This window comes from Rhinoraja longicauda, chromosome 5, assembly GCF_053455715.1.
Source record: "Rhinoraja longicauda isolate Sanriku21f chromosome 5, sRhiLon1.1, whole genome shotgun sequence".
NCBI lineage: Eukaryota > Metazoa > Chordata > Chondrichthyes > Rajiformes > Arhynchobatidae > Rhinoraja > Rhinoraja longicauda.
Window position 1 is genome coordinate 82,798,244 of NC_135957.1, and position 26,148 is coordinate 82,824,391.

At 44.3% G+C, this 26,148-nt stretch overlaps 1 protein-coding gene across 1 annotated transcript in view; it reads right to left on the bottom strand.

Moving 5' to 3' along the window:
* Nucleotides 1-396: 396 nt before the first annotated feature.
* The window catches only part of atg5 (ATG5 autophagy related 5 homolog (S. cerevisiae)), a 139,017-nt gene continuing 113,265 nt past the window's right edge, over nt 397-26,148 (bottom strand). The window contains exons 7-8 of the mRNA XM_078399855.1: nt 21,590-21,707; nt 397-4,877 (exon numbers count right to left, since the gene is read on the bottom strand). Of these exons, the coding sequence (XP_078255981.1) occupies nt 4,741-4,877; nt 21,590-21,707 (255 nt within the window). The 3' untranslated portion in view covers nt 397-4,740. The remainder of the gene's footprint in view (nt 4,878-21,589; nt 21,708-26,148) is intronic.

Genomic DNA, 26,148 nt, shown 5'->3' on the forward strand with positions numbered 1-26,148 from the left:
TAGTTTAGAGATACAGCATGGAAACAGGCCCTTCGGCCCGCTGAGTCCACGCAAACCTATCGATCGCTCGTTCACACTGGTTCTATCTTATCCCACAATTGTAGGGGCCAATTCACCTACAAACCCGTACATGTTTGGGATGTGGCAGGAAAACGGAGCACCCAGAGGAATCCCACGCAGGTCACGGGGAGAACGTACAAACTCCAAAGACAGCATCCGAGGTCAGGATCAAATCCGTGACTCTGGCGCTGTGATAATATAGTTATTATTTAATAGTTTATTTTTTTTTAAATGAAAGCCAGAGAGAATATTACTATGTATGTTGACAAAATTCTGGTTAGTCTTTTTTTAAGTTGAAGATACACAAAGCACAAAGAACATGAAGTAAAAGGCATTTTTATTATCAAAAGAGTTTGTTTTGTTGCATAATTGAAACAGCTAACAAGAGTATTGAAGAATTACAAGCACCGCGTTACATTATTTCGAAAGATTAGAAATTAGGAGACATTAGAAGGAGACTTTTGACAGACACAAAAAGCTGGAGTAACTCTGCTGGACAGGCAGCATCTCTAGGTGACGTTTCGGGTCGAGAACCTTCTTCTTCAGAAGAAGAAGTCTGAAGAAGGTTCTCGACCCGAAATGTCACCCATCCCTTCTCTCCAGAGATGCTGCCTGTCCACCAGAGTTACTCCAGCTTTTTGTGTCTGGTCTTCAGTTTAAACCAGCATCTGCAGTTCCTTCCTGCACATTGGAAGGAGACGTTTGCTGTTTGAATTTGTATAACAGACAGGCTAGCATTCTGAACCTTGAACAGTGGCATTAAGCAAGCAAAATATTGCCTGAAATATTTTCGGTATACAGAGGGTAACAGTAACAAACTATGCTAGTTCACATCCATAAAAGAGTTTTATCGCCCAGCAAAGTCGGAGCTGTTAATTTTCATTCAGTTTATTAAAGCCTTTAAATGATTTTTCATTACAAATATTTTATCATGGTAAATTAAAATGCACATTGTGCCGTCATCCGTTCCCCCATTCCAATTTAGACAAAAGGTTTTCAAGTGACGTGGGGCCAAAGGACAGGTATCACAAAATGCTGGAGTAACTCAGCGGGTCAGGCAGCATCTAGGAGAGAGGGAATGGGTGACGTTTCGGGTCGAGACCCTTCTTCAGACTGAAGAAGGTTAATTCCCGGAATGGCGGGACTATCATATGTTGAAAGACTGGAGCGACTAGGCTTGTATACACTGGAATTTAGAAGGATGAGAGGAGATCTTATCGAAACGTATAAGATTATTAAGGGGTTGGACACGTTAGAGGCAGGAAACATGTTCCCAATGTTGGGGGAGTCCAGAACAAGGGGCCACAGTTTAAGAATAAGGGGTAGGCCATTTAGAACTGAGATGAGGAAAAACCTTTTCAGTCAGAGAGTTGTGAATCTGTGGAATTCTCTGCCTCAGAAGGCAGTGGAGGCCAATTCTCTGAATGCATTCAAGAGAGAGCTGGATAGAGCTCTTAAGGATAGCGGAGTCAGGGGGTATGGGGAGAAGGCAGGAACGGGGTACTGATTGAGAATGATCAGCCATGATCACATTGAATGGCGGTGCTGGCTCGAAGGGCCGAATGGCCTCCTCCTGCAGCACCTATTGTCTATTGTCTAGATGCTGCATGACCTGCTGAGTTACTCCAGCATTTTGTGATACCTTCGATTTGTACCAGCATCTGCAGTTATTTTCCTACACTCCTGGAGCAAAGGATAGATGTTTAGGATAGTGCAAGCAAACATGCTGACATGAAGACAGGCTATCTGTTCATCCAAGGCAAAAGAGTGTAGAACTTGATAACCATGTGTTAAAAAGTCATGTGTGAGGATTGCTATGTCTCATTGGAGGCAGCATTTTCACTGCCCAGTTGAGTGGTAAACTACAACAATGGGGGGGAAAAAAACATGCAAGTAAATTAGTACTTGTTATCGATCATTTTCAGCGTTCTCAAATTAGTTTCAAAATGCTCTGTCAAGCAACATTCTCAACCTCGTGGTGAAATGGTCTCTCTTCAGTGATGGTGAATCTTCATCCTTTATCCTCTTAGTTTAAAGCCCAATTGTATTTGCAAATTATAAATCTTTACCCACGTAAGAAACAACATCGAGGAGAATGAAGAAGAGTCTCGACCCGAAACGTCACCCATTCATTCTCTCCTGAGACCCGCTGCCTGACCCGCTGAGTTGCTCCAGCATTTTGTGTCTACTTTCAGGAGGATGAGGGGTGATCTTATAGAGGTGTAATAAAATCACGAGGGGAATAGATCGGGTAGGTGCATTAACATATGTCCTCTGAATCGAGGACTGGAGGATTTAGGCTTAAGGCAAAGGGGAAAGGATTTAATAGGAATCTGAGAGGTACCTTTTTTCACAGAAAGAGTGGTGGGTGTATGGGATCGAGCTGCCAGAGGAGGTAGTTGAGGCAGGGGCTATCGCAACGTTTAAGAAGCAGTTAGACAGGCACATGGATAAGACAGGTTTGGAGGGATATGGGCCAAACGCAGGCAGGTGAGACTAATGTAGCTGGGACATGTTGGCCGGTGTGGGCAAGTTGGATGGGAGGGCATGTTTCCACGCTGTGTCACTCCATGAGATAAGGAAATATTCAGATAGCAATTGTTTCTTGTCATTAGTTCAGGTAATAAGTATAAGCTGATTTTTCCCTCATAGAATTGTTGGAAAACGTGTTTTTTCTCGACCAGTTGCCATCAATTATACAAGATTTCTGAATGCAAGGTTTTCCAATTGTTTGTCATTTGTCATGTTTCTCCACGATCAGAAGATACAGACAACAAACAAAAAGCTGGAGTAACTCAGCGGGTCAGACAGCATCTCTGGAGAAAAGGAATAGGTGACGTTTTGGGTCGAGACCCTTCCTCAGCCTTGGGCAAGCTATGCCCAAAATAAAGTCATAAACGTTTAAGAGTTACTGCAAGCAAAATATGGTAGGTATTTTTTCATGGCATAGTTCATCAAGTGAATAGTTAGTTCAGTTCTTGGCCTTTGATATCTTATAGAGACGTATAAAATTATGAAAGGACTGGACAAGCTAGATGCAGGAAAAATGTTCCCAATGTTGGGGCGAGTCCAGAACCAGGGGCCACACAGTCTAAGAATAAAGGGGAGGCCATTTAAAACTGAGGCGAGAAAAAAACTTTTTCACCCAGAGAGTTGTGAATTTGTGGAATTCTCTGCCACAGAAGGCAGTGGAGGCCAATTGACTGGATGAATTTAAAAGAGAGTTAGATAGAGCTCTAGGGGCTATCCGAATCAAGGGGTATGGGGAGAAGGCAGGCACGGGTTACTGATTGTGGATGATCAGCCATGATCACAATGAATGGCGGTGCTGGCTCGAAGGGCCGAATGGCCTCCTCCTGCACCTATTTTCTAAGTTTTCTATGTTTCAATGCAATCCCTAATTTAATGAAAATCGTTCCATGTAATTCCCATACTCGATATACCCCTCGCCCACTCAAAAATCAAAAAAGTTTTTGGCCACAATAGTTGGCTAATGCTTCGGGAAGCAAACTACACATTATTTCCTCGTCTGCCTTTATTAGCGATGCTAACCCGTCTCCTGAACGTCACGTCAAAACCTTTGGCAGTGGCATCAAAAAAGGAAGAGTTTGCTCATCAGGGAATACCTCAGTCATCTGCATGTTCAAAACATTAATAGTGGCTTTTATTCAGAGGGAGAAAGATGCCTGAAATACATGATTGCGCCAAAAATCTTTCATACAAAAGACATTCCTGAAAAGGGTAGACAGTCTAGTTAAAGCAGTTAAGAAATTCTTCCCATTATCTGTACATACAAAACAAATGTCATATGAATATCTTTAAAAATACCACATGTGTGTCTAGTTCATAACCGAGAATGCAAACAATCAGACGAAGCAAAAATGTTTGATTGTACAGATGGGCAGCCTTTGACAGATTAAAACGTGGGATGGTTCATAGATTTAATCCTAATAATTGGAAATACATAGAGTTTACGGTGGCATTTTTGACATTGTAACTCATTGATGCTAAGGTGGTGAAATGGATGAGGAAAATAAAAGGGAGAGATGGAAAGAGAGGGGGTGGAAGAGGGGGAGAGAAAGAGAGAGATGAAACAAGGAGATGGGAACTAAGGGAGAGAGTGGTAGAGTATTCGAGAGATGAAAAAAAAAAATGATGGCAAAAGAACGGAAATCTGCAAACCATTTCTGCAAATCTGTAACTATTTGTTATTGTGAGAGGCAGCATATCCTTCGGGAAGCAAAACAAAAGTGTGTCCTTCCATCCTCTCGCTCTGCGATTGAATTACGGCCACTTTTGGAAACACCCTCGACGATTTGTTCATCAGAAATCAGGCGCTGCATGTTTCCGCTGCTTGGAGCCTTGGAAAATATCACGTTCTACCTTTCACGAGAAACACGACACGAGTGGCTTCGGAGAGCTTTCCGGTTGCAGCTGAGTGTTTTAACGACAACAGCCACAGCAGGTTTATGGTCGTGATACAAACTAGGACCCGCATCCAGCGCTGGGATCTCTTCCCGTTAAGACTTGCAGCAGCAGCAGCAGCAGCAGCAGGAGCAGGTAGTTCTGATTCAATGATCTTCCGCCAGGCTCCGCGGTAGTGGCCAGTGGCACTGCTCAGGCAAGTCCAGGCGGGGGGCGGGGGGGGCGGCTCGCTCTCCCATCGAGTTGCTTGCTTCCTCAGTCTCTCGGCACAGGGACGATGCTGATGTGCAGGAAATTGTCTGGGTAGCTCAGATACTCACTGAGCCACTGCAAAGGCGTTTCCAGCAGCGGCTCAATCCCGTGGATCACCACTTGATATTGCTTCTCCATATCTAGGGTGCAAGCACAAAACAAAAGCAAGTCACTTCCAACAGTGATTGTGCACAGTTTCAATTTTGCTGGGGCATGGTATCATTAAGGAATATGAATAAATGGTGAGTTCATAAGTTCTAGGAGCAGAATGAGGGCATTCGGCACATCAAGCCTACTCCGCCATTCAATCATGGCTGGTCGATCTTTCCCTCCCAACCCCATTCTCCTGCCATCTCCCTATGACCCCCCGACACCCACACTAATCAAGAATCTGTCATTCCCCGCCATAAAAATGTCCATTGACGTGGCCTCCACAGCCTTCTGTGGCAATGAATTCCACAGATTCACCACCCACTGACTAAAGAAATTCCTCCTTATCTCCTTCCCAATGGAACGTCCTTTAATTCTGAGGCTGTGGCCTCTGGTCCTAGACTCTCCCACTAGTGGAAACATCCTCTCCACATTCACTCTATCCAGGCCTTTCACTATTCGGTAAGTTTCAATGAGGTCCCCCCTCACCCTTCTAAACTCCATTGAGTACAGGCCCAGTGCCGACAAAAACGCTCATCATATGTTAACCCAATCACCCCTGGGATAATTCTCGTAAACCTCCTACGGACCCTCTCCAACACCAGCACATCCTTCCTCAGGTATGGGGCCCAAAACTGTTCACAATACTCCAAATAAAAAAATAGCCTAGCTATTTGGGTATAATAGCTGAGGCTTTCTATGGCTTTCACAGATTACACACTTAACTTTCATAGTCACACCTGAGATCTCAATATGCTCTTCATATTGAGAGCAATATGTCTCAATATTCTGGGGTGTCAGGGGTTATGGGGAAGAAGGCAGGAGAATGGGGTTAGGAAGGAGAGATAGATCAGTCATGATTGAAAGGCAGAGCAGGCGATGGGCCAAATAGCCTCATTCTGCTCCTATCACATGATCATATGATTTTAAAAATGGGGTTAGGAGGAAGAAATAGATCAGCCACGATTGAATGGCGGAGAAGACTTGATGGGCCAAATGGCCTAATACTACTGCAGTAGTATTAATAATACTACTACTAATAATACTACTTAATACTACCTAAACCAGCATCTGCAGTTATTTTCTTATAATACTACTCCTATTCCTTATGACAAACCAGGGCACCATAGAAAAGCCACGCAGGTCCCGGGCGAAACGTACAAACTCCGTGCCAACAGCACCCGTAGTCTGGATCGAACCCATGTCTCTGGCGCAGTAAGGCAGAATCTCTACCGCTGTGGCACTGTGCACCACAATTTCAACATGTTCATTTAAGGTTTGCAACATTCAAATTGGCAGCTTCTTGCAACTAGGATGTTTTTGTACAATATTGTCAGGTAATGTTGGAAAACGCAACGGCAAGGTCCACTTGGGTACAGGAGGGCTGGAGGGGAGGTGGGTGTGTGTGTGTGTGTGCGCGCGCACATACGCGCATTTGTGTGTGTATGAGCACGCATGTAAAATCAAATTGTGGGTCAGTCAACTTGTCAAGCGTTTTCACTTAATAAAGGTGGCGGCAGTGGCGCAGCGGTCGAGTTGCTGCCTCACAGCGCCAGAGACCCGAGTTCGATCCTGACTACGGGTGCTCTCAGTACAGTGTTCGTACGTTCTCTCCGTGACCGTGTGTGTTTTCTCCGAGATCTTGGGTTTCCTCCCAAGCTCGTAAGGTCGTACAGGTTTGTGGGTTAGCATAAATGTGAATTGTCCCTTGTGTGTGTGGGATAGTGTTAACGTGCGGGGATCGGTGGTCGGCAGGGACTCGGTGGGCCAGAGGGCCGATTTCCACGCTGTATCTCTAAACTAAACTAAACTAAAACCAAAGTTAGAACATGAGGAGTCTTGGATGGACACAGGAGCACTCGAACCTTAATCAGTCTCCTGTTTCAAGATGGGAAAGTTAACAGATTGAGCATACTGTCAAATACTCACAGGGGAAAAGGCTTGCAAAACAAAACCAAACAGCTTTAACTTACATTTTCTACAAAATTAGTAAGAAATTAAGAACAGACAGGTTATGCGGTTGAACTAGCAGTCTGGACAGTTTTGTTTAGGTTGCTCAGAAATGTTTAACCTTTCTTCTACTCATCAGTAAAAACGTATTTAATTGATTCCATCTACATGGAAAACCACAGCCCGACGTCTCTGGCCCAATGATCGCGGCGAAAGATCTTGCCACGGCAATTAGAGTCATAGCCAGTGGTCAGGTCAAAAAGGATTTACCAAGCCAGCATACACCAAAGAGAGACATCAAACAATCATTTCAAAAGGGTCATTAATCTTGAAAGAACGTTTGGTCTGATGTTTCTTGGTGAAAGGGATCTCAGTCTTACAAGATGTAGTAAAGCAAATATGCATAAGCACACACACGCAAAGTTCAAGAACTTTCATCCTTTGATAGTATAAAAAAATTGACAAAGTATACATTAAGCAAATTTATATTAGGTTTTTTTCTCCAGAAATTGCCCTAAACTGTTTATATAATTCATTAAATCACAGTCCACTTCAGCAGTCTCTTCTGTAGTCTTTTAAAAAGGTTGTACATTTAGGGCGGCACCGTGGCGCAGCGGTAGAGTTGCTGCCTTACAGCACCAGGGACCCGGGTGCGAACCTGACTACGGGTGCTGTCTGTACGGAGTTTGTGCGTTCTCCCCGTGACCTGCGTGGGTTTTCCCCGGGTGCTCCGGTTTCCTCCCACACTCCAAAGATTTACAGGTTTGTAGGTTAATTAGATTTAGATTTAGATTTAGAGATACAGCGCGGAAACAGGCCCTTCGGCCCACCGAGTCCGCGCCGCCCAGCGATCCCCGCACATTAACACTATCCTACACACACTAGGGACAATTTTTACATTTTACCCAGTCAATTAACCTACATACCTGTACGTCTTTGGAGTGTGGGAGGAAACCGAAGATCTCGGAGAAAACCCACGCAGGTCACGGGGAGAACGTACAAACTCCGTACAGACGGCGCCCGTAGTCGGGATCGAACCTGAGTCTCAGGTGCTACATTCGCTGTAAGGCAGCAACTCTACCGCTGTGCCACCGTGCTTGGTATAATTGTAAATTGTCCCTGGAGTGTGTAGGATAGTGTTCGTGTGTGGGTGATCGCTAGTCGGCACGGACTCAGTGGGCCGAAGGACCTGTTTCCTTGCTGTAGCTCTAAACTAAACAAAAAATATTGTGAAGGCCTGCAGTATCCAAACATTTTCAGGTTGCGTTTGCACAGAGAGCCATTCTGACCAAAGATCAATCTTTCTACAATGTGACAGATCTTTGAGAGGTAACCAGTCAGCATTATGACTGAACTGTTTGCCTAAAGGGAGGAACTTACAGACGCTTTTGACCGGGTGATTATCCCATTGGGCAGCACGGTGGCGCAGCAGTAGAGTCGCTGCCTTACAGCGCCAGAGACTGACTACGGGTGCTGTCTGTATGGAGTTTGCACGTTCTCCCCGGGACCATGTGGGTTTCCTCCGGGTGCTCCGGGTTTCTCCCACACTCAATCATGGCTGATCTATCCTCCCCTCTCAACGTCATTCTCCTGCCTTCTCCCCATAACCCCTGACACCCGTACTAATCAAGAATCCCTCCGTCTCTGCCTTAAAAATACCCATTCACTTGGCCTTCTGTGGCAATAAATTCCACAGATTCACCAACGTTTGAGTAAAGAAATTTCTCCTCATCTCCTTCCCAAACGAACTTGCTTAATGTTTCCTCTCAAACCTAGGTTAACGATAGCATCTCTCACCCAAGAACCATTGACTCAGTGCAGACTGGTATTCGAACCCGAGTGACAGCGGAACTCAACAGTTGACACCAAAGAGGCCAGCAAATAGTTAGCAGCACTTGTTTATAATGGAATTGAACCAAGGCAGTAGGCTCTGGAGGTGCAGCTGCAGGGAGAAGACTAGAATGCTCTTTGACAAGACGATGAGAGAGTATGATTGAAGTTCCTGACGCTTGTCATTTATTATTGCATGCACCTCTTCCTTTGAAGATAACCAATTTTGGAGTTTTGCCCAGCCCAATTATCAGTGTTTCTTGTAAGGTGTGCAAGAACGTGGAGTGACACATCAGGACTTGCAATCTTTGCTTTCCTCCCACACTCTAAAGCCGTACAGGTTTGTAGGTTAATTGGCTTGGTATAAATGTAAATTGTCCCTGGTGTGTGGGATAAGATAGTATTAATGTGCCGGCGGATTGGTCGGCACAGACGAGGTGGGCCGAAGGGCCTGTTTCCGAGCTGTATCTCTAAACTAAACTAAACTAAATGTTTGAAAGCATTCAAGATTCTAGAAGAGCTGCTTCCCCGATGTGATCAGACTCTTGATAATAGACAATAGACAATAGGTGCAGGAGTAGGCCATTCGGCCCTTCGAGCCAGTACCGCCATTGAATGTGATCATGGCTGATCATTCTCAATCAGTACCCCGTTCCTGCCACAGAAGGTAGTTGAGGCCAGTTCATTGGCTATATTTAAGAGGGAGTTAGATGTGGCCCTTTTTGCTAAAGGGATCAGGGAGTATGGAGAGAAGGCAGGTACAGGCTACTGAGCTGAATGATCAGCCATGATCATATTGAATGGCGGTGCAGGCTCGAAGGGCCAAATGGCCTACTCCTGCACCTATTTTCTATGTTTCTATGTTTCTATGTTTCTCCCCATACCCCCTGACTCGTTATCCTTAAGAGCTCTATCTAGCTCTCTCTTGAATGCATCCAGATAATTGGCCTCCACCGCATTCTGAGGCAGAGAATTCCACAGATTTACAACTATCTGACTAAAAAGGTTTTTCCCCAACTCCATTCTAAATGGCCTACCCCTTATTCTTAAACTGTGGCCCCTGGTTCTGGACTCCCCCAACATTGGGAACATGTTTCGTGCCTCTAACGTGTCCAACCCCTTAATAATCTTATATGTTTCAATGTTTCCCTCTCATCCTTCTAAATTCCAGCGTATATAAGCCTAGTTGATCCAGTCTTTCAACATACGACATTCCCGCCATTCCGGGAATTAACCGAGTAAACCTACGCTGCACGCCCTCAATAGCAAGAATATCCTTTCTCAAATTTGGAGACCAAAACTGCACACAGTACTCCAGGTGCGGTCTCACTAGGGCCCTGTACAACTGCAGAAGGACCTCTTTGCTCCTATACTCGACTGATGCACTAGGACACCCAGATCTCGTTGTACGTCCCCTTTTCCTAACTTGACACCATTCAGATAATACTCTGCCTTCCTATTCTTACCACCAAAGTGGATAACCTCACACTTATCCACATTAAACTGCATCTGCCATGCATCCGCCCACTCACACAACCTGTCCAAGTCACCCTGCAACCTCATAGCATCTTCCTCACAGTTCACACTACCACCCAGACTTTACTAGACTGTATCTTGCACTAAGCGTTATTCACATTATTCCCTTTATCAGTATCTGTGCTTGCTTTTAATTTTGTACGAGTTTTTATTTGGCGTTCCTCTAATTAAATTGCTGCACCTGGCTCAAAGAAGCATATATTTTGCTCGGCGTACCTTTGCTGCTGATGGAGACCATTTCATGTACGTCATATGGGTGCTAAAAACTGCTGCCGGGGGTAGACTTTAGAGATACTCTCTCTGCTCTTTAGGCTGAAGATGTTTGCAAATAGGTAGAAAAGGAGTTGTCACCTCACTTCAAATGTTGAAGTGTCTGTCCCCATTTAGTCTGAAGAAATTTGATCTCATCCAGTGGTAAAAGTATCGGCCACCACCATATTCAGCAAACTGCTTTCATTCTTCATCTACACATTCAGCATACAGCAATTGAAACATTAACTAGAGTGAATGCTTAACATAATTTTCCAAAGAGTCGAGAACTCAGGGAAGGTGCGTTGCTCCCCTGGTGCCAGGGCCCAGGATGCCTCAGAGCGCCAGCGTGACATTCTCAAGGGGGAAGGGTGAGCAGCCTGAAGTCGTCGTGCATGTTGGCACGAATAACGAAGGTGAGAAACGGGATAAGGATCTGCAAAATGAATATGGGGAGCTGGGCAAAAGGTTACAAATCAGGACCTCCAAGGTAAGAGATCTCTGGATTACTACCCTTGCCACTTGCTAGTGAGGGGTAGATTGGACTAATGAATGCATGGCTGAGGAGTTAGTGCGGGGAAGATATAGACATAAAATGTGCGGGAATCGCTGGTCGGTGCGGAATCGGTGTGCCGAAGGGCCTGTTTCGGCACTGTATCTCTAAACTAAACTAAACCAAAATGCTGGATTAACTGTACTCGCTGGAGTTTAGAAGAATGAAGAGGGACCTGATTGAAACTTACCAAATATAGTGAAAGGCTTGGATAGAGTGGATATGGAGAGGATGTTTCCACTAGTGGGGGAGTCTATGACTAGAGGTCATAGCCTCAGAATAAAAGGACGTACCTTTAGAAAGGAGATGAGGAGGAATTTGTTTAGTCAGAGGGTGGTGAATCTGTAGAATTCATTGACACAGACGGCTGTGGAGGCCAAGTCAATGGATATTTTAACGGTGGAGTTCGATATATTCTTGATTTGTACGGATGTCAGGGTTTATGGGGAGAAGGCAGGAGAATGGGGTTGAGAGGGAAAGATAGATCTGCCATGATTGAATCGGGGAGTAGACTCAATGGAGCAAATGGCCTAATTCTGCTCCTAGAACTTGTGAATTTATGAAGAAGGGTCTCGACCCGAAACATCACCTATTCCTTTTCTCCAGAGATGCTGCCAGACTGGCTGAGTTACTCCAGCATCTTGTGTCTATCTTCTGGCAGCGGGACAAAGATTTTCCAGCTTTCTCCCCCGACTCCAATTGGTCTGAAGAAGGTTTCTGACCGCAAATGTCACCTATCCGTGTCCTCCAGAGACGATGCCGGACCTGCGGAGTTACTCTGGCACTTTCAATGGTACAAGGGTACTATACTTTGTGTCTTTTTTTGTAAACCAGCATTTGCAGTTCCTCATGTCTACAGAATGGGACTAGAGTAAATAGCGAATAGTAAAAATGGGTGCATTTTGAGAATTGAATCATGGACTTTCTTGGTACTTAAGGTACTTACGGGAGAGATTAAAGCTATGGAGGAAGTTCTATTGCTGTTATTTAATCAACTGCAAAACTGAAAACGCCCAAGTCAATGAAAGGAATTTCCTAAATAATGTAATTATTTTAGTCTGAGTTTACCTTCAATTAACAAACATCACAGGTACAAAACCGCTGGGCATGATATTTTAAAACTCAAATGCTACAATCTGGCTTAATTAAGCGACTTAAACTAATGCCAGTTGTATGTTTCAAAATTATACACAACTGGAAATATTTTGCTAATTTAAGTTACATTAAGCAAATTCATGGTTGGAGCTCCAGTTATTAATGTTGTAAAGCACTGGAGGCAATTCAAAACCTGCTAATGTTTTTTTAATAACTCAAATTGCTCGGCAGGGTCCAGAAATTCAAACATATATAAAATGACCTCATCTACTGGCAGTGAAGATACATCTTAAATCATAACCTGTGCAAGCAGATGACCAAGATATCGCTAAGTCCAAGACAAAATATATATATAATGCCAACAAGAGATGAAATTATAATAACAACTTTTGGTTTCCACTTGGAGACCACATCTGGAGTATTGTGTACAGTTTTGTTCTCCTAATTTGAGGAAGGACATCCTTGTAATCGAGGCAGTGCAGCGTAGGTTCACGAGATTGATCCCTGGAATGGCGAGACTGTCATATGAGGAAAGATTGGAAAGACTAGGCTTGTATTCACTGGAGTTTAGAAGGATGAGAGGGGATCTTATAGAAACATATAAATTTATAAAAGGACTGGACAAGCTAGATGCAGGAAAAATGTTCCCAATGTTGGGCGAGTCCAGAACCAGGGGCCACAGTCTTAGAATAAAGGGGAGGCCATTTAAAACTAAGGTGAGCAGGAACTTTTTCACCCAGAGAGTTGTGAATTTGTGGAATTCTCTGCCACAGAGGGCAGTGGAGGCCAAATCACTGGATGGATTTAAGCGAGAGTTAGATAGAGCTCTAGGGGCTAGTGGAATCAAGGAATATGTGGAGAAGGCAGGCATGGGTTATTGATTGTGGACGATCAGCCATGATCACAATGAATGGCGGTGCTGGCTCGAAGGACCGAATGGCCTCCTCCTGCACCTATTTTCTATGTTTCTATTTGTGATCTTAAATTTTATTGAATTAACTTGGCATAAACAAACTCTAAACATAACCAGCAACTTGGCCTGGACCAGCCGTATCGAAGCAAGAAAGCACACCAACGCCTCTTCTTCCTTCGAAGGCTTAGGATGTTCGGCATGTCCCCAACAACTTTCACTAACTTCTACAGATACGCCGTAGAAAGCGTTTTACCGGGATGCTTCACAGCCTGGTTTGGGAATGGCTCCATCTAATACGGCAAGAAATTGCAGCGAATTGTGGACGCAGCCCAGACCATCACGCAAACCAACCTCCCTTCCATTGACTCCACCTACACCTCACGCTGCCAAGGCAAGGTCACCAGCATAATCCCAGACACTCCCTCTTCTCCCCTCTCCCATGAGGCAAGAGGTGCAGAAGTGTGAAAACGCACACCTCCAGATTCAGGGAGAGTTTCTTCCCAGCTGTTATCAAGCAACTGAACGCTACCACCTGTTTGGAGAGCGGTCCTGACCTACCATCTACCATATTGGAGACCCTTTAACTATCTTTGATCAGACTTTACTGGACTTTACTTTACACTAAAAGTTATTCAGTTATTCACTTTATCATGTATCTGTACACTGTGGATGGCTCGATTGTAATCAAGTATCGTCTTTCTGCTGACTGTTTAGCACGCAACAAAAGAGCTTTTTACTGTACCTCGATACACGTGACGAAATTACAGTCAACTCAATTGTTTCTGCACACCGTGGATATGGAGGTGTGTAAAATCATGAGAGGAACAGATCAGGTAGATGCACGGAATCTCTTTTCCAGAGTAGGGGAATCGAGGACCAGAGGACATAGGTTCAAGGTGAAGGGGAAAAGATTGAATAGGAATCCGAGGGGTAACTTTTTCACACAAAGGGTGGTGGGTGTATGGAACAAGCTGCCAGAGGAGATGGTTGAGGCCGGGACTAATCCAACATTTAAGAAACAGTTAGACAGGTACATAGTTAGGACAGGTTTGGAGATATGGACCAAGCGCAGCCAGGTGGGACTAGTGTAGCTGGGACATGTTGGCCGGTGTGGGCAAGTTGGGCTGAAGGGTCTGTTTCCTCACTGTATCACTCTATGACTCTATGTTAAACCTATCTCACCTGTCTGCACATGACCCACACCCCTCTATATCTACTTACTTATCTGATAGCCTCTTAAATGTTACTGTTGTATCTGCCTCCATCACCACCTCTGGCAGCTCCTTCTTGTTTTTTTTTAGTTTTTGGTTTAGTCTGTCACGTACACCGAGTACAGTGAAAAGCTTTTGCTGCGGGCTATCCAGTCAGCGGAAAGACAATACATGATTACAATCGAGCCATTTATAGTGTTCAGATACATGATACGGGAATAACGTGTAGTGCAAGGTAAAGCCAGCAAAGTCCGATCAAGGATAGTCCGAGGGTATTCCATGTGTGAAAAAACTCTCCCTGTGCCTCTCCTTTAAACTCTACCCCTCTCACCTCAAAGCTTTTCCCTCTTAGTCTTTGACCGACAGTGCATTCAGAAAGTATTCACACCCCTTCACTTTTTCCACTTTTGCTACGTTACAGCCTTATTTTAAAATGAATTAAAAAAAAAAAATTTAATCATCAATCTACACACAATACCCCCATAATAAAAAAGCGAAAACAGGTGTTTAGGAAATGTTTGCAAAGTAATTGAAAAGAAATAACTGAAATATCACATTTCCATAAGTATTCAGACCCTTTACTCAGTACTTTGTTGAGGCACCTTTGGCAGCGATTACAGCCTCAAGTCTTCTTGGGCATGACGCTACAAGCTTGGCACACCTGTATTTGGGTCATTTCTCCCATTCTTCTCTGCAGATCCTCTCAAGCTCTGTCAGGTTGGATGGGGAGTGTAGATGCACAGCTATTTTCAGGTCCCTCCAGAGATGTTCGATCGGGTTCAAGTCCAGGCTCTGGCTGGGCCACTCAAAGACATTCACAGACTTATCACAAAGCCACTCCTGCATTGTCTTTGCTGTGTGCTTAGGGTCGTTGTCCTGTTGGAAGGTGAACCTCTGCCCCAGTCTGAGGTCCAGAACGCTTTGGAGCAGGTTTTCATCAAGGATCTCTCTGTACTTTGCTCCGTTCATCTTTCCCTCAATCCTGACTAGTCCCCCCGTTCCTGCCGCTGAAAAACATCCCATGCTTCACCATAGGTATGGTATTGGCCAGGTGATGAGCAGTGCCGCTTGGCATTCAGGCCAAAGAGTTCAATCTTGGTTTCATCTGACCAGAGAATCTTGTTTCTCATGGTCTGAGAGTCCTTTAGGTGCCTTTTGGCAAACTCCAAGCAGGCTGTCATGTGCCTATTGCTCAGGAGTGGCTTCCGTCTGGCCACTCTACCATAAAGGCCTGATTGGTGGAGTACTGCAGAAATAGTTGTCCTTCTGGAACGTTCTCCCATCTCCACAGAGGAACTCTGGAGCTCTGTCAGAGTGACCGTCGGGGTCTTGGTCACCTCCCTGACCAAGGTCCTTCTCCCCTGATTGCTTAGTTTGGCCGGTCGGCCAGCTCTATGAAGAGTCCTGGTGGTTCCAAAGTTCTTCCATTTAAGAATGACGGAGGCCACTGTGCTCTTCGGGACCTGCAATGCTGCAGAAATTGTTTTATACCCTTCCCCAGATCTGTGTCTCGACACAATCCTGTCTCGGAGGTCTACGGACAATTCCTTCGTCTTCATGGCTTGGTTTTTGCTCTGACATGCACTGTCAACTGTGGGTCCTTTTATAGACAGGTGTGTGCCTTTCCGAATCATGTCCAATCAATTTAGTTTACCACTGGTGGACTCCAATCAAGTTGTAGAAACATCTCAAGGATAATCAATGGAAACAGGATGAACATAAGCTCAATTTTGGGTGTCACGGCAAAGGGTCTGAATACTTATGTAAATATATTTCAGTTGTTTCTTTTAAATTACTTTGCAAAAATTTCTAAACACCTGTTTCGCTTTTTTATTATGGGGTATTGTATGCAGATTGATGATAAAAAAAATGAATTTAATCCATTTTAAAATAAGGCTGTAACGTAGCAAAATGTGGAAAAAGTAAAGGGGTCTGAATACTTTCTGAATGCACTGTAATCACCCTGGAAAAGAAAGTCTGACTGTCTAACCTATCTATTCCAGTTCAGTACACAAATCCAGAAATATCCTTTTCCTTCTCAGTATGCACTATTGCATTTCTCAAGTGATAAACCATGGCAGTAAAATCACTTGTTAGGGATTAACGTGGGTAATTACCTACAAGAGAACGCTTCCAATTTTGGTGAAAGTGAGTTTTTAAATGGTATAATAGATTATAATTACCGAGCAATCTTTCCAGCCTGAAAAAAATGATTTGCAACTGAATCATTTCATTGCCTAGCCAACTAATGTTGAAGAGATTTTTATACTTGTTTCATCTCGCGCTTGATGCTTTTATAATTTCCTATATAAAATTTTGTGTACCATGTTGCAGATTGGGTGACATACGGCGTTTAGCCCCTTGATTTTTATTTTGATATACGTGAAGCAAAATGGCTTGAAAATGTCTTTTTTTGTAATTTGGCCTAAACAGACAGTATAACATCCTGTCTGTTTAAGCAGAAACATTTATCATATTTCTAGATAAATAAATTGGGTGCATTAAGCTCCTTTTTTCTTCCAGCAAGACTGAAATTAATGTTTTTATACTGAAGGCTGTATGTTTATGACTTTAATGTTGCGATGATTATTTTGTCCTATTTAATGCAAGGTAAAAATTTGAATGCACATTAAATTCCAATGTCTGACTTTGTAGGTTAATTGGCTTCTGTAAATTGCCTCTTGTGGGATGTGAAACTGGGCTAACATAGAATTGGTGTTTGGGTGCTCATTGGTCGGTAGGGACTAGGTGGGCCGTATCGACCAGTGAGCAATTAGTATCTCGAAAACTAATCTGTATTCACCCATGAATAAGAAGGGCGAGAAAGATAGGAGTCCAGGGAGGGGCATGGTGATAGTCTGGAGCATGTCAGTATATATTTTTAAAGATACAGCACGGAAACCGGCCCTTTGGCCCACCGTGAGTCCTTACCGACTAGTGATCCCCACACATTAACTCTATCCTGCACACACTAGGGACAATTTTGCTCTGGTATTTTATTTCATTCTTCACATGTTTAAGTTACACTGTAAAGTTCTGTCACTAATTGTTTACTGTATGTCGTGTTGTTACTTGCGAGCAAAGCACCAAGGCAAATTCCTCGTATGTATACATACTTGGCTAATAAAATGTATTCAATTCAATTCAATTCCATTTAATTCAATTTACACTTATATCATCCCTCGTTCGCATCCACTCCCGAGAAACCCCCACAAAGCAATTTACAGAAGCCAATTAATCTACAATAGTTTAGTTTAATTGAGTTTAGTTTACAGATACAGCGCGGAAACAGGCCCTTCGGCCCACTGGGTCCGCGCCGACCACCAGCGATCCCCGCACACTAACACTATCCTACACCCACTAGGGACAATTTTTACATTTACCAAGCCAATTAACCTACAAACCTGTATGTCTTTGGAGTGTGGGAGGAAAACGAAGATCTCGGAGAAAACCCACATGCAGGTTATGGGGAGAACGTACAAACTCCGTACAGTCAGAACCCGTAGTCGGGATCGAGCCCGGGTCTCCGGCGCTGCATTTGCTGTAAGGCAGCAACTCTACCGCTGCATCACCGTGACCGCCCAAAAATAGTGGAGGATGTGTAAAAAAAACAAAAGTGCTTTAGTTCTCTCTGATGGTTGAGATAATATTAATCTTTGTGATTTAGGGGCTGTTGATGGGACAGCGTCTATTACAGCTCGATGGTGTTAATGTCTGCCACCTACTGTTGGTCCACTGACATTACTGTGATGTTTTCAAGAGAGAGTTTGATTTCGCTCTTAGATCTAATGGAATCAAGGGATAAGGGGGAAAAGGAGGAATGGGGCACTGATTTTGGATGATCAGCCATGATCACATTGAATGGCGGTGCTGGCTCAAAGGGCCGAATGGCCTCCTCCTGCACCTGTTTTCTGTGTTTCTATGATTGAATGCCTCAGGATTTCCCTGTTTTAGCGAGTATTTGTCCTTTGGCAAGCACCTCTGCTGGAGTCTCAGAAGAACAGAGAACGTGTTCAGTCTCAGTTCATATGGCACTGGAAAATTAAAGTAAAAATGAGGAGGAAACACTTTTGGTCCAAGTTATCTTGAGAGTTGCTTTGAGTCCCACCTGTTTGTGTGTGCCCCAGATCTGTCTGAACCTTTCCTATCTACGTACTCATCCAAGTTACTTTTAAATGCTGTTAGATGCCTCAACTATCTTTTCTGGCAGCTTGTTCCAAATGCCTACCACCCTCAGAGTGGAGTAAGATTTATCGTGCATATTTAGAACATAGAACAGTATGGCACAGGAACGGACCCTTCAGTCCACAATGTTTGAAACATAGAAAATAGGTGCAGGAGGAGGCCATTTGGTCCTCCGAGCCAGCACCGCCATTCATTGTGATCATGGCTGATCATCCACAATCAGTAACCCGTGCCTGCCTTCTCCCCATATCCCTTGATTCCGCTAATCCCTAGAGCTCTATCTAACTCGCTTTTAAATTCATCCAGTGAATTGGCCTCCACTGTCTTCTGTGGCAGAGAATTCCACAGGTTCACAGTTTTCTGGGATGTTTGCCTAACATTTGGCCTGACGTTTGTGCCAAGTTAATCTGATTTTATCTGCCTCTACATGAGCCATATCCTTTCTATCACTTCCATGTGCCTATCTAAAAGCCTATTAAACACCACGATCCTATCTGTTTCCACCCCCACCTTTAGTTTTTCCGTTTTTAGTTTTAGAGATATAGCGCGGAAAGATATAGCCCTTCGGCCCATCGCAAGTCCTTACCGACCAGCGATCCCCACACATTAACTCTATCCTACACACACTAGGGACAATTTTGCTCTGGTATTTCATTTCATTCTTCACATGTTTAAGTAATGCTGTAATGTTCTGTCACTAATTGTTTACTGTATGTCGTGTTGTTACTTGCGAGCAAAGCACCAAGGCAAATTCCTTCTATGTATACATACTTGGCTAATAAAATTTATTCAATTCAATTGAATTCAATTTACACTTATATCAAGCCAATTAACCTACAAACCTGTACGTGTTTGGAGTGTGGGAGGAAACCGAAGATCTTGGAAAAAACCCACGTGGTCACGAGGTGAACGCACAAACTCCGCACAGACAGCACCCATATTCGGGATCGTACCTAGGTCTTTGACGCTGCAAGGCAGCAACTCTACCGCTGCGCCACCGTGCTGCCCTCTGGCAGCGTGTTCCATGCCCCACCACTCTGTGTAAAACACTCAATAGACAATAGACAATAGATGCAGGAGTAGGCCATTCGGCCCTTCGAGCCAGCACCGCCATTCAATGTGATCATGGCTGATCATTCTCAATCAGTACCCCGTTCCTGCTTTCTCCCCATACCCCCTGACTCCGCTATCCTTAAGAGCTCTATCTAGCTCTCTCTTGAATGTATTCAGAGAATTGGCCTCCACTGCCCTCTGAGGCAGAGAATTCCACAGATTCACAACTCTCTGACTGAAAAAGTTTTTCCTCATCTCTGTTCTAAATGGCCTACCCCTTATTCTTAAACTGTGGCCCCTGGTTCTGGACTCCCCCAACATTGGGAACATGTTTCCTGCCTCTAATGTGTCCAACCCCTTAATAATCTTATACGTTTCGATAAGATCCCCTCTCATCCTGCTAAATTCCAGTGTATACAAGCCTAGTCGCTCCAGTCTTTCAACATATGACAGTCCATCCATTCCGGGAATTAACCTCGTAAACCTACGCTGCACGCCCTCAATAGCAAGAATATCCTTCCTCAAATTTGGAGACCAAAACTGCACACAGTACTCCAGGTGCGGTCTCACTAGGGCCCTGTACAACTGCAGAAGGACCTCTTTACTCCTATACTCAACTCCTCTTGTTATGAAGGCCAACATTCCATTGGCTTTCTTCACTGCCTGCTGTACCTGCATGCTTCCTTTCAGTGACTGATGCACTAGGACACCCAGATCACGTTGTACGTCCTCTTTTCCTAACTTGACACCATTCAGATAATAATCTGCCTTCCTATTCTTACCACCAAAGTGGATAACCTCACACTTATCCACATTAAACTGCATCTGCCAAGCATCCGCCCACTCACACAACCTGTCCAAGTCACCCTGCAACCTCATAGCATCTTCCTCACAGTTCACACTGCCACCCAGCTTTGTATCATCTGCAAATTTGCTAATGGTACTTTTAATCCCTTCATCCAGGTCATTGATGTATATTGTAAATAGCTGCGGTCCCAACACCGAGCCTTGCGGTACCCCACTAGTCACTGCCTGCCATTCTGAAAGGGACCCATTTATCCCCACTCTTTGCTTTCTGTCTGTCAACCAACTTTCTATCCATGTCACTCACTCCGCGTCACTCCATTAAACTGCAGTCAATTAGCATAAAGTTTCAAAAATCAGTCACAAGACGTGCCTGAATTAAAATCTAGGAAAAATAAATACTGTCACAGTTCAGTAATTTAGTTTGAGAAATTAGCAGCAAAAATTACAGCATGGCTATTGTGATCATCTAATCCAAGAGTCAAAGTTTAGTCATTTCAAAATGGATTCCTCTGGCTTCACGGTTCGCATCTCTTCTTTGCTATATCTCACACCTTTAGTCTTTTCATCTCTGGACTTTGTCCACCATCTGCCTATCAAAACAAACCTCTCACCTTAAGCTTAGATTAGTTTAGAGGTACCTTGTGGAAACAGGCTCTTCGGCCCACCGGGTCCGCGCTGACCCCAGCGATCACCCCGTACACTAACACTATCCTACACTCTGGGGACAGTTTACAGAAGCCAATTAACCTGCAAACCTGCACGTCTTTGGAATGTGGGAGGAAACCGGAGCACCCGGAGAAAACCCACAGTCACAGGGAGAACATGCACACTCTGTACAGACTGCACTTGGAGTCAGGATCAAACCTGGGTCTCTGGCGCTGTAAGGCAGCAACTCAACTGCTGCGCCACCGTGCTTCCCTGATATCTATATCCCCCTGTATCCACCTATCACTCGCCAGGATTTGTCCTGCCCCCTCTTCTCTTCCAGCTTTCTCCTGCATCCAGCACAATCTGTCTGAAGAAAGGTCCCAAGCCATGGCGTTCTCCAGAGATGCTGCCTGACCCGCTGAGTTACTCCACAACTCTGTAAAACGTCACCTACCCATGTTCTCCAGAGATGCTGCCTGACCCACTGAGTTACTCCAGCACTCTTTGCCTTTTGTTTTCAACTTCTCTCATATTGCGTGTTGATTTTTTAAATCATTTAAAATTTGGATTTAACGAAATAAAAATAGCTTTTTTGTTTGCAAAAGTCACCAACAGAAAGCAAATGGTACATTAGATTTGGGCCATATGACTATGCAATGGTCCAGATTTTACCTTCAGACGTTACAGCGATAGGAAACATTTCTTTCAACAAGTCACCAAGATTATGTGGCTGCCCTTCTTTACTGACTGGACGAAAAAGCTTCTGAATGAATGGCCGCTCGTTCAGAGGCTAAAAGAGAGAGAATAAAAATAGTTTTAGAAATTCAACAGAGATTTAATGTCTCAGTGGAGTTGCATCAATTGCTTCAAATCATCTTGCTACAAGTTCAGAAGTTCTTAAGTCACGGGAGCAGAATTAGGCCATCTGGCCCATTGAGTCTACTCCGCCATTCAAGCATGGCTGATCTATCTTTCCCTCTCAAGCCCGCTCTCCTGCCTTCTCCCCGTAACCCCCGACACCCGTACTAATTAAGAATCTGTCATTCTCCGCTTTGAAAATACCCACTGTTTAATTTAGATTAGTTCAGATATACAGCGCAGAAACAGGCCCTTCGGCCCACCGAGTCTGCACCGACCAGCGATCTCTGCAGATCAACACCACCCTACACACACCAAGAACAATTTTTAAACATATTTTTGGTTCTTTTCCACTAAGCCAAATAACCTACAAACTTGTACGTCTTTGGAGTGTGGGAGGAAACCGAAGTTCTCGGAGAAAACCCATGCAGGTCACGGGGAGAACGTACAACAAACTCGGTACAAAAAGCACTCGTGGTCAGGATTGAACCCGGGTCTCTGGCGCTGTAAGGCAGCAACTCTACCGCTGCATCGCCACCCTGCCGCCCCTCCACAGCCGTTTGTGCCAATGAATTTGATAGATTCACCACCCTCTGACAAAATTAATTCCCCCTTGTCTTCTTTCTAAAGTCGGTGGGTTGGTCAATGTCAGTTTTCAACATGGAACGCTAACTCTGTTTAGCCTTTCGCAGATGCTGCCTGACCAAGTTAGTGTTCCAGCTTTTTTCAGAATTTGTTTTCAGATTTGCAGCATTTCAATATTTAGATTTTAAATCATATTATGCGGCTGTGTGTTATGAGGTATGACGGCACCATACAATTACAACATATGAAAATCATCGTTTGATATTCATGACTGTCACACCATTTCCTGAGAAAACATCAAGACAATATTAAAAACCTATAGTCTGGATCAAAACAAAACCCCTTAAGAAACAAAAGATAGACACAAAATGGTGGAGCAACTCAGCGGGTCAGACAGCGTCTCTGGAGAGAAGGAAGAAAGAGGTGGCAATATGGATCGAGGCCCTTCTTCAGACTCAGTTGGTCAGAAGTTGATACTGTTTAGTATGAACCAGCCAACCTTCATTTAACTATAGAGTCATGGAGTCAAACAGCATGGAAATAGGTCCTTCAGCCCAACTTGCCCACGCCAACCAACATGTCCCATCTACACTAGCCCCACCTGCCTGCGTTTGGCCCATGTCCCTTTAAACCTATCATATCCATGTAACTGTCTAAATATTTTTAAAACGTTGGGATAGTAATTGCCTCAGCTACCTTCTCCGGCAGCTCGTTCCATCTATCCACCATCTTTTGTGTAAAAAGGTTGCTCCTCAGGTTCCTGTTAAATCTTTCTCCCCCTCACGTTAATGTCCCCGATTCCCCTACTCTGGGCAAGAGACTCTGTGCATCCACGCGATCTATTCCTCTCATGATTTTGTACACCTCTAGAAGATCACCCCTCATCCTTCTGCTCTCCATGGAATAGAGACCCAGCCTACTCAACCTCTCCCTGTAGCTCACACCCTCTATTCCTGGCAACGTCCTCGTAAACCTTTTCTGAACCCTTTCCTCTTAACAACATCTTTCCTATAACATGGTGAGCAAAACTGAACGATACTGAAAATGGGGCCTCACCAGTGTCTTGTACAATTATAAACACAAAATGCTGGAGTAACTCAGCCAGCCAGGTAGCATCTCTGGAGAAAAGGAACAGGTGACGTTTCAGGTTGAGACCCTTCTTCCGACCGAGAGTCTTGCACAATTATATTTGATATATTTGATTCTGCAGCAGTAAAGTGCAAACAACGCAACAAAGGCTTTTCACTGTACCTCGGTACACATGACAATAAACCAAGCTGAAACTGAAATGTTAATGAGTGTCCAGTGACAGAAAATGGTGAGAAGTGGAAGCAAGTAACTGCAGATGCTGGTTTACCAAACAAATTGGTGAACGCCTATTTAACTAATAACAGTGGGGGAAGCCAAGGGAGGAGTGGGGGGGGGGATGCAGAGGGAAATAACACCGAGTTATCATCAAGTGCTCTAACATTGTTAGCCCTGTAAAGTATCAATGTTGTTCCAAACTGCTTTTAGAGTATTGTGAGCAGTTTTGGGTCCCACATACAAGGAAGGATGTGCTGGCTCTGGAGAGGGCCATTCTCATACGAGAATGATCTCAGGAATGAGTGGGTTTACACATAATGAGCGTTTGACAGTACCGGGCCTGCACTCGCTGGAGTTTAGAAGAATGAGGGGGGACCTCATTGAAACTTACCGAATTGTGAAAGGCCTGGATAGAGTAGATGTGGAGAGGATGTTTCCAGTAGTGGGAGAGTCTAGGACCAGAAGCCATAGCCTCAGAATTAAAGGACGTCCCTTTATGAAGGAGATGAGGAGGAGTTTCTTTTGTCAGAGGGTGGTGAATCTGTGGAATTCTTTGCCCACAGAAGGCTGTGAAGGCTAAGTCAATGGATATTTTAAAAATGGAGATCGAAAGGTTCTTGATTAGTACGGGTGTCCGGGGTTATGTGCAGAAGGCCGAAGAATGCGGTTGAAGGGGAGAGATAGATCAGCCATGATTGAATGGCGGAGTAGACCTGATGGGCCGGATGGCCTAACTCTGCTCCTAGAACTTATGAACTATGAACATGCCAATCTCCATTGTCAGAGTGAGGCCCAGTGAAAATTGGAGGAACAGCACCTCATATTTCGTTTGGGCAGTTTACACCACCCCAGACTTCTCTAACTTCAGATAGTCCCTGCTTTCCCTCTCTATCCCGTCCCCTTCCCAGTTCTCCCACCAGTCTTCCTGTCTCCGACTACATCCTATCTTTGTCCCGCCCCCTCCCGACATCAGTCTGAAGAAGGGTCTCTACCTGAAACGTCACCCATTCCTTCTCTCCCGAGATGCTGCCTGACCCGCTGAGTTTCTCCCAGCATTTTGTGTCTACCTTTAAAAACACCCATTGACTTGGTCTCCACTTGTGAACAAACCGCCGTTCATACTTTCCCTAAAATGCAGGAAATTAGCTTATATCCCTTTTAAAATAAGAGTGCTTTCATTGCCAATGTTGAAAGTGATATATATAGATTGCTGGTTCAAGTTACACTCTAAGTCTTGCTTACATTATCTGCAGCAATGACCATAATCTTACTGAGGACAGAAAGGTGTGTTGAGTCTCAAATGATATGCACCTGCTCCTCATACAATTCTGAGTTAATTTGATACAAGAACAGCTTTTTTTTAAAAAAGCCTCCTGGGTGATCAGAAACAGGCAGAGAGGAAAGTAAGTTTCTTCATTCAACATTCATATTCAATGTTTACTTCAGGGTCTTTCGGAAAAGAGATTTAGTTCCACAAGAAGCTACATAATCATTGACGTGGCTACTATTTATTTATTGGAAAAGATTTGCAACTTAAACTGAGAAGAAAATAACCCGAAAATAATCAGTCTGAAGAAGGGTCTCAATTGGACACGTCAGAGGCAGGAAACATGTTCCCAATGTTGGGGGAGTCCAGAACAAGGGGGCACAGTTTAAGAATAAGGGGTAGACCATTTAGAACTGAGATGAGGAAGAACATTTTCAGTCAGAGAGTTGTGAATCTGTGGAATTCTCTGCCTCAGAAGGCAGTGGAGGCCAATTCTCTGAATGTATTCAAGAGAGAGTTAGATAGAGCTCTTAAGGATAGCGGAGTCAGGGGGTATGGGGAGAAGGCAGGAACGGGGTACTGATTGAGAATGATCAGCCATGATCACATTGAATGGCGGTGCTGGCTCAAAGGGCCGAATGGCCTCCTCCTGCTCCTATTGTCTATTGTCTAATCCGAAATGTCACCCATTCCTTCTCTCTGGAGATGCTGCATGACCCACTGAGTTACTCCAGCGATGTGTGTCTGCCTTCGATTTTAACCAGCATCTGCAGTTTTTCTCCTACACATGAGAAAATAACCTTTTTGCATCTCATCCATTCATTTGCCCCAAGCACCGTCTATATCTCTCGTTCCTCTTTCCCCTGACTCTCAGTCTGAAGAAGGGTCTCGACCCGAAACGCCACCCGTTCCTTCTCTCCGGAGATGCTGCCTGATCCACTGAGTCACTCCCAGCATTTTGTGTCTGTCTTGTAGAGTGCCAGTTCTTAAAATAAAAGATTCAATGTGCTGCCCTGCCATTAGCTAAATCCCTCCAACCCTGCACAATTAGTTCTATTTTTAATAAATGTTCTATAACTCCAGCACACAATGGATTGTGTCTGCTGCATTGTTGGCGTGTGTGCTGAGGAAAAGTGATACTCACTTATTTGAAATATTTCAAACAGGTAAGACCGGCTGTTTGTTGAGCATATCCCTTTCACGCTTTAATTTTGTA